General features: G+C 35.1%; 1 protein-coding gene across 2 annotated transcripts in view; it reads right to left on the minus strand.

The window, feature by feature from the left end:
* LOC101965792 (von Willebrand factor A domain-containing protein 8) overlaps positions 1-15420 on the minus strand; it is a 391795-nt gene that overhangs the window by 248926 nt on the left and 127449 nt on the right. For both annotated transcript variants that reach the window (XM_078015856.1, XM_078015855.1), the window contains exons 14-16: positions 14787-14900; positions 3247-3415; positions 1427-1504 (exon numbers count right to left, since the gene is read on the minus strand). In XM_078015856.1, the coding sequence (XP_077871982.1) occupies positions 1427-1504; positions 3247-3415; positions 14787-14900 (361 nt within the window). The remainder of the gene's footprint in view (positions 1-1426; positions 1505-3246; positions 3416-14786; positions 14901-15420) is intronic.

Below are 15420 nucleotides of genomic sequence, written 5' to 3' on the forward strand. Positions count from 1 at the left end.
TCAAGTAGCAAAGGCCTCGAGGCAGGTACTACTGTGGTCATGGAATAGCAAAGAGATCAATACAGCTAGCTGAAGAATGAGTAGGACGCTGGAGATGAGGCATTAGATGTTAATTAACAGGAAACATGTGACATCTAGAAAATGGTCCAGGGTCCTCCAACCCTAAACCCTTCCACACAAAGGTATCCACATCATAATCTCTGGAATATGTGAACGTCACTTTTTATGACAGTTTTCTTTGCAGAAAGGATAAGATTTTGAAATAAGGAGATAATTATTTGGGTGAGCCCTAAATGAAATCTTATGTAAGAGGGAAACAGAGGGAAATTTGGCACAAATACACAGACAAGGTGACAAAAAGATGGAGGCAGAACTGACATGATGAGATCACAAGTCAAGGGGTGCTGGAACCCACCAAAACCCAGAAGAAGCAAGGAAGATATTCTGCCCTGGAGCTTCCCAGGGTACAGCTCTGTTGATGCTTTGATTTTGGATGACACTGATTTATAAATTTTGTTGTCCACCAGACAAATTTCTGTTCTCTTAAGCCACCAACTTATGATAATTTGTTATAACAGCTATAGGAAACTAACAGACAACCCCTTGATGAATGAATTGTTGGTAAAAAGAGCAGTAGAGAGGAAATAACAATATCCCAGGAGAAAGACTGTGAAATCTGATATGAAACAATTATTGACAATAGATCAAAGAAGAGATATGACATTTAAAGATGCTAAATTGGTGAAATTTACTTTCCTATTAAAAGAAGACTTAAGAAATGCAAGGAATTAAAAATGTCAAGCTTTCTAACTTGGGTAATTTGGTAAATTATTAAAGGAAATTAAATTGGGAACACAATTTCAAGGGAAAAGATAGCTTAGTTGTACTAGATAATTTATAGAAATCTCAAAGTTATCTAGTTGAAAAGTAAAGAAACTGACATTTTTAAAGCAGTTACTAAAGAGGAGATTCTTTACATAAATTTTAATGTTTAATCACTGCAACCTTCTTCTGAGATAAATGGAAATTTTGCCATTTTACAGATGAGAACACAGAGTTACAGAGTTAGAAAGTGATAGGACTTTATGTTTTCAACATGCCATCCCGGGATAGAAATACAAATAGAGGGGGTTGGGTATGGTTAGAAACAGGACACAGCTATAAGAATAGATGCTGCTGCTCAGTGAGAGGTATGAAGGGAACAAAGTAGAACCCCAAGAGTCCCAAATATTCCCATAAAGTAAAAAATTATATTCTCTACATGAGCCACAAAGATCTGGAAAAAAATGTTAAAATCACTGAAATCGTAGTTAAACATATGTACAGAAGAAACCAAAGATAAAGGCTAAAAATGCCAATTTAACAACAGATTTTAAAACAACAGCATGTCAACAAGAGAACATCCTTTGGCAAAGCCCAGACTTACCGTTGGATCCCAGGTCTCTCTGAGTTTGTGTGTAAATGATAACAATTTATTCAAGGCTTCCTGAGGAATATTTGGGACCTATTTTATGAGAGAATTGAGGAAAATCAGAAAAAATAATTAGGATATCTGTTCAATTGGCCAGAAATGATAACTATTTAGCAAATAATATTAGAATTACATTTATAGAAAGTACATGATTATTAATTACATACATAGTTCATGAATCAGTATGAAGCTACTCTTCTCCATATACAATTTAATCACCAACATAAAACAAAACAATTTTTGCAATTAAAAACTGACATATAGTGTAACCATTAAACGTTTTCATTTCTGGTTTTGTTAGTTTCATTGTGAATTTTAAACTCTGATTTAGGCATTTTCATTACTAAAACAAAATTGCTTTATATGTGTGTGTCTGTCTACTAAGAAAGATAAGATACTATTGTGTAAAGAATGCTCAAGGTATCCTTTTTTCCTCAAAAAATTTTAATCCTCATACTTGAGGGCCATAATCAATTCAGGAGAGCAGCTGCTCAAATAAAAGACATTAATTGCTTTTAACTATTATAAACCTTGATGTAACTAAATATCTAATTTAAACTATAAGAATTTAATCAATAACTTTCAATTTTTAATTTAAAAGGAATAGAAATGATGTTACAATGATGATTGGCATAATATGACCATTTTGAAAGTACACTACTCAGGGTGTCTTGGGTCACTTAAGTAAATGGAAGTTTTTAGAATTTTAATTCTATTCCTTATATACTTTACCTTATTTATTCTTTAAATAAATCCCATGGTATAAGATGTAGTATTATCCCTATTTTCAGGTGAGGAAACTATGATTGAGTAATTTATCCAAGATCTAGAAGCTAATTTGTAGTAGATTTGACATTTAAGAGTCAAGTTGCTGAACCCTAAAGCCTATACCCTTGTACACAACCATGCTCACAATACCTAAAATTAACCATTTCATTCTGGTATTTCAAAGGAAATGAATCCATTTATGTAAAATGTTCATTTTTAATGATCTAAAACAGCACTCTCCAATAGAAGTTTCTATGATGATGGAAATTTTCTTTATTTGTGCTAATACAGTAGTCAACACATCCCACATAGCTACTGAGTACTTGAAAGGTGACTAAGAAACTGAGTTTAAAATTTTTTGTTTAGTGTGGCTAATGCTATCACATTGAATAGCGCAGTTCTAGAACTACAAAGTGGTAAACATAATGCTTGGTTAGGGCAAACACTTCAATAATGGATCACCCACATATCAGAAGCTACCAATTGACTAGGCAGGTAAGTGTAAGATTATAGTCCTGAGGGAACCAAGAACTACTTAGTATTTTCTCTAAAATCTAAGGAACTAACTATATATCTGGCCTTTTCTTACAGTAGGAAGTTAAAATAGTCACTTCTGACTGAATATAAACAGAAAGGAATTGCAAAACTCTGCATAAGATAGGGGAAAGGTGGCCTCAACCTGTGGTTCTCAAAGTGTGGTCCTCAAACCAGTAGCATCAACTATCACCTGAGAACCAGTCAGAAATACAAATTGTCACATACCATCTCAAATCTACTGACTCAAAAAACAGAGATGGAGCTCAAAAATCTGTGTTTTATTGAACCCTTCAAATAATTCTGAAAAATGTTAAGAGGTTAAGAACCATTGACTTATAGTATTATATGAAAATATTTGGAAATAAATGTGGAGGAAAAGACAAAATGCCCCATTCTGCCCCAGCATGTATTAGGGTACATTAGAAAGAGAACAGCTATAGACATTAGGCTATCACTGGCCTTACTCTTACCATTTCCTTAATCACTTGGATTTCTTCACTTTTGACAAGGGGTTTCATGTAATGGAAAAAGAACATGGTCAAGAATTCTGGTCCCAGCCACTGCTGTGTTGTGCTTCCAATAACAGGGGGCTCTGCCAAGGCAATGATTCTAAAGGAAGGGTGTATAGGAAAAATGGATCTAAAAAGGAAAAATAACAAGAAAACATAACCTTTCACATTAGAGATTAGGTCATGGTAATTGGAGTCTAGGCAATGATAACCCTATCATACTATTAATGTCCAAATTGTTATTCAAAGAATGAGTTTAGAAAAAAAAAAGTCAGGGTATCCCAAGCTCCTAAGATTAAGAAAAATAACATAATTACTAATACTAATAAAGGTTGTACAATGTCTATTTACGAAACTCCAGTCCTAACACAAATCACTGCTTGTAACGTGTTGTTATGCCTTCAAAAAACTTTCCCTGAAGTCCCTTAAACTAAAATCCCATTCAGTTCATATTAATTATCTTTATCACATTTATATTAATCATACTCATTCTCTTTCTTTATTTAAAATCTCCTAAAAATCTTCTGTCTTGCAAGGAGGCCACTCTATGTCAATCAAAGAAAGACCAAAAAGCATGATTCAGGATAGGGAAGACTTTTTCAAATACAAAAAATTAAAGCAGCTGAAGGGGGTTAGATTAAATTTAAACTTTAGATCAGCAAGAGAATACTTAGGTCTTAAAAAGGTAAAGAAAAACAAAAAGGAGGAAAAAGGGAAGATACTGGGGAATGAAAAAGATCAAAGTAAATTGTTGTATTGTGTGCATGTTATGAACATATAAACATGAATCCCACTATTATGTATAATTATAATGCACAAAAAAATGTCTAAAAAAAGCAAAGAGAACCAAAGCTTAACATAATCCATTCTTTTGGCATCATTATAGAAATGCTACAATTTTTAAAGTGATGTTCTTAAAAAATCTCTCTTAGGAAAATTGAGAAGGCATATAAACATTTTAGTACACATAGAAGAAAAAGATAAGACTTCCCATGGCTAGTGAAATAACTTGAGTTGGTTGTAGATGAGAGATAGGAAACCACTTATTACAATCTAAGCATGTGGGAAATATTGTCAGGTTTCATCAATTCTATTTAAAAACCCATCAGAAATATTGCTGTTAGAGGGTAATATAGTTAATGCTGAGGAAAAGTAAATAAAAAGTGAAATACTTATCAAGATTTTCAGAAAAAACAAAAAAACCAGTATATAACTATATTTCAACATTAACTATTTCACTGGTACCTGAATTAAGTGACTAGGTTGCCAGACTATTGGGAGGTAGGACATGTAAAAAGAATCAGATGAGTACTTTGAAGAGTTCAAATAAGAGGAAGTCATATCAATACAGTGGGTATGTCTACCAAGTCCTTCACTACATGATCTGTAATTTTAGAGTACGTAAATCACCTAATAATTTTAGAGAGCATAATTTTTAAACCAGAGAAAAGCAATTTTAGAAATGGCCATATAGAAGACCTGGATGGATTCATAAAAACTACCTGATATCCTTTCATTTATCTAGGCTTTAAAAAAAAAAAAAAAAAAGATGTTCCAGCAGGGCCTGAGGAATGATCTGTCCCAAAAAGTTGTTCTGGAAAAACAGGGAAGGACAACAACATGGATAGTGCCTGAAAGTCCTGAGGACAGCATGGTCATTCAGGATTGCTAGTAATTAGTAATATACCAGAAAAAGGGCATGGGACATCCTGAGATCAGAAAACTAAAGAGGCAAGTTATTTCATTTCCTATTTTAGCTAAGTAGTTTGTTATAATTCAGATCACTGTTATAATGCAGATCACTCTGCCTCAAGGCCGATCAAGATAACATCCTTGATCCTTCTGACTCCTAATGGGGACAAAAAAAAGATGGAAGACATAAAGCCTGGTTTGGATACACAAAATTAAATCTGTAGATGTAGATTTTTACCTAAGATAGTGAGGGATAGCAAATCAGGGAGTAAACAGAGTCTAAATTCAACAGGTAGCCAGGCATGGTATTGTGCACACATAATCCCAGAGACTCGGGAGGTTGAGGTAGGAGGACTGCAAGTTTGAGGCCAATCTCAGCAACTTTGTGAGGACCCTGTCTCCAGATAAAATAAAGAAAGGGCTGGGTTACTGGGGTTAAATCCCCAGTACTGCCAAAAAAAAAAAAAAAAAAGGAAATCCAACAGGCAAGGCAAAAAGGAAAGCCCAATTTATATCATTAAACTAAGAGATTAGGAAGCAAGTACTATGAGAACAAGGGAGGTGGCCTGAATTTAAATAAGGTGATAGAGCCATTGCCTGAGATATTTACTGTCTGTGGCTTGCTCTTTAATTTTGATTCTCACAAGGTACTTCAGTAAGATGGCCAGATTTGGAGGGGGCATTTCTGAGATAGCTGATGTGTTGGGCATAGAAGGCTATTCTGACAATAAAAACAACCACCAAACTACTGAATAACAGGATGAGAAGAACCTTTTTGTTTTTCTAGGCTCTCCCCACAAAATTTCTTTACATACAAATAGGTTACATAGAGAGTTATTTCCTGAGTTAGATTCCCCAAGTCTGAAAGTTAGAGAGCAGAGGTTTTACCATGGATTTCAGAGTGACTTGACAAACCACGGGTAAAACTAAATCGGAAGAAACTGGTTCATAATTGAAAATAAGGAAACAAGCACCAGGAAAATTTAAAATCAAAGTTAGGTTTAATTTTACCAGAATTTAACAATGACAAAAACAAAAAAGATGCTTACTTTCACATGGGCATTATTTCCTAAGGATTAAAGATTTAAAAAGCAAAAATGTATTTTAAGAGGATTTTTAAAGATTTAAAATATTGGGGTCAACATTTGAAATATTGGGGTCAATATGTTTGTAGACAGAGGTGTTTCTTTAATTTTTTTTTTTTTTCTGGTACTGGGGTTTGAACCTAGGGGCACAATACCACCTAAGCCACACTACCAGCCTTTTTATCTTTCTTTTTTTTTCTTTTAAAAAAAATTTTTTTTAGATGTTGATATATGTTTATTTTATTCATTTATTTATATGTGGTGTTGAGAATCGAACCCAGCACCTCACACATGCCAGGCAAGAGTTCTACCACTGAGCTAAAACCCCAGCCCCTTAATTTTCTAATTTTGAGACAAGGAAGACAGAAAGTTGTCCATACTGGCCTCCAACTTTCAATTCTCCTGAGTCTCTGTGATTGTCAATGTGTGCTACCATGCTCGGCATAAATGTTTGTAGAGACTAAAATACTTATATAATTATAGTTTCTCAGCAATAAAACGAAGCAAACTACTGATACACAACATGGATGATCACAAATAATTAAGCTGGGTAAAAGAAACCAGACAAAAAAGAATATATACTGTGTGATTCCATTTACATAAACCCTAGAAAATACAAGCTATATATAGTGACCAGAAGAAGATCCCTGGGGATGGCAGAAGACAGTGAGAATGGGCAGGAGGAAGGGATTACACAGGGGTCTGAAGAAACTTTGGAGATTCTATATGCACTCAATATCTTGATTGTGGCAATAGTTTTGCAAGTATATATAAATATCAAAAATCATCAAACTGTACACTTTAAATAAAGTTTATGACATGTCAATGATCCCTCAACAAAGATTTTAATAAATAAAAAGGCACTGATAAGCTCCCATCTTTTGAAAGACATTATATGGCATATTTTTGCTGAATTTACATATTAAGGCACTTGAAAGAATTATACAGAAGGTTTCTATAATGACATCAGTCATGGGCTGGAAAAGGATTTTTAAGTTGGCCTTCCATGCTGTTATACTTATGGTTCCATTTCAGAACCTAGAAGTTGCATAGTTCCATACATAGCTCATATTTCATTTTTTCCTGTGCAATAAAGCAAGTTGCATAGACACATTCCTAATGTTTCCTTATACCATACAAGATCTAGGGTAACACCTGGAAGAAAGCAGATGCCAAACAAATAAATGACAATATAAATTATTGTCAATTACCAGTACTACAAGAAACTTTTTTTTTTGGGGGGGGGAGTGCCAGAGATTGAAATCAGGGCCACTCGACCAGTGAGCCGCATCAATAGCTTTATTTAGTATTTTATTTAGAAATAGGATCTCACTGAGTTGCTTAGCACCTCACTTTTGCTGAGGCTGGCTTTGAACTCATGTTCCTCCTGCCTCAGCCTCTGGAGCTGCTGGGATTATTGGCATGCACTGCCATTCCTGACTACAAGAAATTTTTTGAAGATCTTTGTGACAAGAAAAAACCAAAGTGATAAGAACTGAAAATAATGATCTCCTATATTACAAAAGGACAAACTGAGAAAATACACAGCAAATAATTATACCTACATAGGCATAAGTTTTCAAAATTATTCCTTGTCCATTAAAAAATATACAGGATTATTTTCAAAATAAAAGTTTCTATTGCTCTTTTTTTTTGGTATAAAATCCTGGATCTATATTGAATTTGGATAAAAATTTACACAGACAAATTTGCTAGCAAAAAAAGATGCTAAGGAGGGCGGATAGTAGAGAATAGGACAGACAGCAGAATACATCAGACACTAGAAAGGCAATATGTCAATCAATGGAAGGGTAACTGATGTGATACAGCAATCTGTATACGGGGTAAAGTTGGGAGTTCATAACCCGCTTGAATCAAACTGTGAAATATGATGTATTAAGAACTATGTAATGTTTTGAACGACCAACAATAAAAAAAAAAAGATGCTAAAATTTCTGGGACATAGGAGAATGCTTAGGTCCTAACTATCTTCAAACATGGGTAAGAGTAAAACAAAAGGGTACAGAGAACCTAATTCACTAAGGACTGTGCTCAAATGTCCAATTACATTTCATCAGTAATCAAAGAAGACAGAGGGGTTGTAAGCTGGTTTTAATGTTCAATAAAAAACAATAACTGTAAAATATTCAATGAAAATACAAAAATATTAGAGCACATCTAAATACAACCAAGGCAAGGCCACAATCTGTATTGCTTCCCTGAGATAACCAGAAGCCCTTTCCTGGTGAAATGAACTATTAACTCATCTCTCTCATCCATGCTCTGGCTATCAGCAGGAAGGGACACATTTAGCAGCTGGTAGTATTTAGCAGCTTGTAGTATCTGTACTCCCTCCTTCCCCAAAATAAGTTTCTCTCATGAAAGGAAACAGTTCTATTGTGGTTCTTATTTCCTGTAAGCAGTGCAGGCGGGACTGATATCTAATGTATGTGGTGGCTATCACTGTTTTTCTAACCACCATATCCAGAGAATTCCTAGGATCTTGCAACAAGAGTTCTTAACATTTCTAAAGGTTGTTAGGCATATAATTACCTGCTAAGAATGTAAAAGGTTGTAGAACATTCTGGAAATGATTAAAGTGTATGATCCTAGGTATAAACTAGTAAACAATGATGGCTGGCAAAGGAGTCAAATATAATTATTTAGAAAGTGGGTTTCATGCTATGAAATTGAAAAGGATTGGTAGCACACAGCCAGCAGCTCTTAATTATGGAATACTATGTTATCAGACTTGTTATTAAAGGACACCAAAATATTCCTAATTAGTAGGTTTATGTGAGGAAATGTTGCTAGCACATAAGGCCACCCAAAATTTTGTTAATAGAATTAACTTTACCTATGTTTTCTAAACTTTATTCCAGGTTAAGATTTACTCATTTATTCAAAATTACTCACCAAATAGTCTACTTTGTGCCACATATTTTGACATGAGAAACAAAAGGATGAGGTACAGAAGCAAGACAGAAAGTCCTGATTACATTAAAGTCCCAGGTTCAGGTTATTTCTTCAGTTTCTACTGCATCTTTGCCTTTCATTTTACCTTATGAGGTACTAATAAATTCCCTTTTGCAACAGTTTGAATTTTTTGCTACTTGTAACTAAGGAAATCTTGCCAAATACAATATTGGAAACTGTTCCTATCTTGAAGCAGAACCATGTATCTAAACTTACCACATTATGCCTAAAAGCAAAGATGCTCTTAAACCTGCATTGGTCTAGGAAAGAGTTACAGTAATATCCCAGAAGGCTTCAAGGTGGAGGTGAGTCTTAACAGGAGTAACAGAAGTTGGCTACACTGGTCCTGAGAGGTGAAGGATAAAGCAGCATAGAAGGCATAGATAGATGTTGGCCCTGGGCACTGCAGGTGATGAAAACTACTGAAGGATTTAAAGAGTGATATAATCAAATTAATTGCTGGGTACTGTACACATCTAGGCTAGGTGTTCGGAGAGGAAGTGGCTCTGTCCACTAAGGTCAGGAATTCTAGAGGAATAGTAGGCGGGTAGAAATAAATTCAGATTTTCTCCACAACACCTCAGGGAAGACATTTAGTAGTCTTAGGACAGACAACTAAATTGTAAAGAGATTTTGAGGAAAGCTCACTGTACCAACAACAGGTAAGAATATAAGAGTGACTGGGACTGTCCAAAGAAAAGATTTAGGAGAAAACTCTGGGAAATGCCAACTTAAAAAGCATTTGAAGACTTCCCAAACCTATCAAGGCAGTTTCTAGTCACTCCCTCTCCTGTGTTCATGGTCCCTTATACAGACCTCTACTCTAATATTTAAAAGCTACATTGTAATTATTTGTTTGCATATCTGTCTGTCTTCATATGTGGTGCAATACAACAGGAAGTGACTATATCATCTTAGAGTTGGCATTCAATAAATATTTAACCTGAAAGAGTAAAGTAATGCCAATAGTCAATAACAAAAGCTTATAATCTCCAAATAAGTCCTACCAAATCATTAGTCTGGGTATTATTCTAATCACCTGAGTACCCAGAGAGTACTGACTCTAGAGATTGCCTCTATGATATTCTTGTTCAACAAAATTACCCAATACTGTAGTTGGAACAAAAGCTTTAAAGTTAGGAGTTATTACTCCACATATTAGTAGAAGTTGTTCTTAGAATCCTGATCCCCAGAGGTAGGGGATTTATTTTTATGCAAGACTATGGAAGCTTAGACAACTGCAACTGACATACGATCCCAGAACACCCTCCCCATCTCTCCAAAACCCTTCCCCTTTAAGAAACAAAACAAAAATTTTCTTGTCATTCTACTTTTGACCTTTTTCTCTATCTTAAAATCTCCCATAAGGAAACACAGCATTAATAAAAATAAAATAAAGGTTGAGTTTGTTTAAATATTATAAAAATAGTATTCACATTGCTGAACTTTAGTTCTGTGAATAAGTACAGAAGTGAAATGATAGACAATTCAAGTCATGAGTTTCTAATTTGTAGCCAAGATTGACATATTAGATATGGACAGCATATAAGATCAACTTATGCTAGATAACAGATTGTGTTACTCACAAGAACAATTCATGATGTAAATTAATTTGCTGAGTACAAATTTCTTTGTTTTTATACCATACTATGTCCTTCTAGTCAAGCTGTTAGGCAATAAACACAGTTATAATAAGCTGTTATATAATAAATACAGTCCTGAAAGAAATACTGTCAACTGACTTATAAGAAATGTTGTAATTGTAAAATGTTATAATTGTAAAAGAGAATGTATTTATTCAGAGAAAGGCAAAAATAGTTTACCAAATTAAATCAAGGTTAACCAGGAAAAGGCAAAGAAATTTACTTGTATCCCAAACCATCAGAATGAAGCAGATTCTGTAACATGGCAATGTTTAACAACAAAATAGATAACATTTTAATATCATAAGAAAATATTGTTTTTTGGATACAAAGGAGGAGTATTGATGAGGAATGAATAAGTTGGTAGAGTGCTTCCTCACATGCACAAGGCCCTGTGTTCAATCCCCAACACCACAGGAAAAAAAAAATAGAAGAACTCCAGATAAGTGCTTGTCTGAATACTCTGCTGGAGAAAGGTGAAACTGATAGAAGATGTAATTGATAATTATAGGACTACCTCAATATGCTGAGAGATTTTGACATCAGAGGAAGTGTTTCAGATGGAAAAGTGAGACATACATAAAAAGAGGGTTTAGATGTGAGATGTCTTCCAAAAGCTCATGTGTGAGACAATGTAAGAAAGTTCACAATGAAATGATTGTGTTATGAGAGAGCCTTAACCTAATCAGAGCATTAATCCCCTATCCCCTGATAGGGATTAACTGAGTGGTAACTGTAGGCAAGTAGGGTATGGCTGAAGAAGGTGAGTCACTGGGGACATGCCTTTGGGATATATATTTTGTCCTTGGAGGGTGGAGCTCTCTACACACACACACACACACACACACACACACACACCTTCATGTCTTGTTCCCAGCTGCTTTCTTCCACCAGACACTCCCAACATGATGTTCTGCCCTACCTAAGCCCTGAGGAATGGAACTAACCATCTGTGGATGGAGACCTCTGAAACTGTAAGCTTCAAAATATATTTTTCCTCCTCTAAACTTGTTCTTGTTGGGTCAAAAAAGTGAAAAAGCTGACTAAAACACTTTTTTTATCTTTTCATGAAAAAATACTTGTCTCCCCACTCAGTGCTCCCAAAATACTATTGTACAAATCTCTATTCTAACATGCAAAACTGGATTGCAATTATTTATATCTCTCTACATATGCAAATAATTACTAATTTTAGGAACAAAAGAGGTATGTATAAAGGAGAAATGATTATAGTATACTAAATGAATCAGGTGTATATACTCTTATGCTGTCATAATTGGGTAAAAATTAGACAAAGTTCTAAACAAAATTATATAACTCTTTAGGAAGAATGGGTGGATAGAAAGACACAAAAGAGACAGTGAAAGAGCCAAACATTAATTATCTATGCAGAAAATCAATATGTAATTGACAACACTAAAGAATAAATCAAGAAATATCAGTGGAACTGTTTTGAAGTCTAAGGCAGGAGGATTCCATGCTTGAAGCCAGCCTCAGCAACTAAGACCCTGTCTTAAAATAAAAAGTAAAAAGGTCTGGGATGTAGCTCATTGGTAGAGCTCCCCTGGGTTCAATCCCCAGTACTTCAAGAATAAAAATAAAGAAAAGAAAGAGATACCAATGAAAGCATATTGCTTAGTGACAGAGGTAAATAACCAAAACGAAGAGATGAAAGTGGTGGCCTTTAGGAAGAGAATAGAGGGAAATGAGAGACTTTCATAGAATCAATGACATGGGACAAGCATTTTTCATAAAACACTATCAGGTTCTAGTTTCATTGCCTGGTTAACACTAGTAAATAGTCAAACAAAAAAATTTTAATGAAAGAAAGCAAGTATTGCTATGATTTCTCTCTACTTTCCCTCCTCTGGAAATAGAGGTGAGCAGGATTACGTTTGTAAAAGAGAAAAAACTGAACAACACAGGTAGAAAATTTTGAGAAAGAAATACTACTGTGGAATGTGAGCCAAACCTAGCATGTGATGCTCAGGGCCACTTTGTTCCTTGTTTTTATTTGTAAAACTGCTGTGACCATAAAGGAGAACTTGGGTTCTTTTCAGAGAAAAGAAGTGTCATTTCCTGGACATTTGGTGTCAAGTATAATGATCAATGAACCTGATGTCTTAAGGGAAACTTCTAGGCAGGCTTGCTGTGAGCTATTGCCCAGTTGCTTTTATTTATTTCTCTGAAAATATGAGTTCTTTCCTGACTTGTGATTCACATGCAAATAATATACAAACGCCAAATGTTATCAATCAAAAGTATGAAATGTTGGGCTGGGGACGTGGCTCAAGCGGTAGTGCGCTCGCCTGGCATGCGTTCGGCCCGGGTTCGATCCTCAGCACCACATACAAACAAAAATGTTGTGTCCGCCGAAAGCTAAAAAAAATAAATATTAAAATTCTCTCTGTCTCTCTCTTTCTCTCTCTCTTTAAAAAAAAAAAAGTATGAAATAAGAAGGATTTTAGAACTTAAACCCTCAATTGGACCAGTTTCTGGGCTACAGAAATTTGATAATGCATGCCCTAGAAGCATAAGCAGCTGTATAATCAAGTGAGATGTTTAAAAACTTATACAAAGATAGTAAGGAATTCAACACTTCCCCCTAAGAAAACATTACAAAGAAATTTTAAAGCAAAATTTCACTAAAAACATAAACTCAATAATAAATACACTTCATTATTTTTTGTAAGGTTTTCTTGTTTAAAATGTGGCAGTAAGCCCTGCGGGGGCTTATGATATCTTTCACTTAGATTTTTTTTTCAGTTATTAAGATTTTATCACATTTGTATTCTCACTCTCACTTATCTCTCTCTCGTGTGTGTTTTGTATACATACATACACACATGTATCTATTTTTTTTCTTTTTTTCCCCATGAAACATTTTGAAGTAAGTTTTATAGATATTTTACTTTATCTCTAAAAATCTCAGCTAGCAAATCCTAAAAATGGTAATATTCTCTTATATAACCACAATATCATTGGGATACTTAGGAAAATTAATATGAATTTAACATCATGTAATATATACACAGTTAATATTTAACCTTTCCTACTTGTCTTTTATAGCTGCTTTCATTTTGTTTTCTGTTCCAGGATCCAATCAAGTCTCACCCATCGTATTTATTTGTCACATCCCTGGAAGAAGACTTAGATAAGCCACACTGGGTTAACACTGTTATCAGGTGGCATCCTTCTTGGGTAAAACTGAAGACTTCCTAGGAGAATGGATCCAGTTAATTGTGGGTCCAGCTTTTGTTTTGCTGAGGGAATACACAGAATGAGACCAAACTGAATTGGTAAGACAAAGAGGGGGCATTACTTTGTTAACATTGTAACAATGGTCCACTTTGTGCTTTGGGTATAGCCCTTGCTACTCTGCCACTGTGACTTATTTTCTTTCTCTTCCTCTCTCCCTACTCCTTCCTGGTCTCTCCACCTCCCTAATCTCATGGGGGTGGGGGGGTGGGGGTCCGCTGTTCTTTCCCATCCTAAGCAGAATTGTCTGTCCTTGAGCACATATCCACAAAGTCATTCAGACTTGGGATTGTACCACAAGATCTCAAAAATGACTATCTCCCAAATTAACAAGTGAATCACAACTCCAACAGAGAATCCTGGAATGTAGCCTTTGAATCACCTCTTTAAAAGCTCCCTGCTGCCCTTGATGGGCAGAATCACAGCCTCCTGGACAGGAATCCCCTGTATTTCTCTTTTGCTAGCAAAGCATTAAAACTTCTTTTTCCTTTTTCTCAAATTGGTGTCCTCATTACGGGACTGACATTGGGGACAAGGACAGAGCTTTCGGTAACAAAACCAAAGTTTAGGCATTTAGTTAAAAGAAGCTTGAGAAGACAAAGCGTGTGTGAGTGTGCATGTGTGTATGTGTGTGTGTGTGTGTGTGTGTGTGTGTGTGTGTGTGCGCGCGCATGTATCCCGGATAGCAACCGCAAGTTTTAGGGAGTGCCAAACTTTTATCATGCTCAGAACACCAAATAATTAAGCTTTTCAAAGATGTTTTGGTTTGACCCCAGGTTTAGGAAAAAAATAAACATTATTTTACTTAGCAATAAATTACCAATAACAATAGGGCACTCAAAATTACCTCTTCTGTAGCTGCTCATCAGACATTTGCAGCTCTTGTTTCAAACGCATATATCTGTCTTTCCTCAGCAGCCTAGAACCATCATAGAGGCTAAGCTCTCGGTCATGGATCAACCTAGTGGGATAAAGGGAATGTCAGAAAACAAACTAGCCAATTCTGAACAGTGACACTATTAGAAATAGAAGCACTCGATTGACATTTTAATCATGTCTATTATAGGTTGTACTTGAATCAAATTATTTCCTTAGATGGATTTTTCAAGATTTCAAGGTGGCTAGTGCTGTTATATTTGGCAAAATTTATTTTCTGTACTGGAGAACTACAGTCACAAATACTAGATGTAGCCAGTGAGGGGGAGGGAGAGGAGAAGGAGGAGAAAGAGTGGCAAGAAGGTGGAGAAGAGGAACAAAAAGAAACAGTTGAATGAGTGTCTCAGAATTACCATAGGGTATATATTACTGAGCAAGGCAGTTGGCACATACACTTGAATCTGATATAACTCTTTGAAGGAAAGTATTATCAAAATATTTCTATCTTTGGAATTAGATGATTTTAAATATCAAAAATCTTCATATTGAAATAACTACACTGCTATTTCTTTAAGTATTTATTTATTTATTTATTTATTTATTTT

This window comes from Ictidomys tridecemlineatus, chromosome 6 (assembly GCF_052094955.1).
Source record: "Ictidomys tridecemlineatus isolate mIctTri1 chromosome 6, mIctTri1.hap1, whole genome shotgun sequence".
Lineage (NCBI taxonomy): Eukaryota > Metazoa > Chordata > Mammalia > Rodentia > Sciuridae > Ictidomys > Ictidomys tridecemlineatus.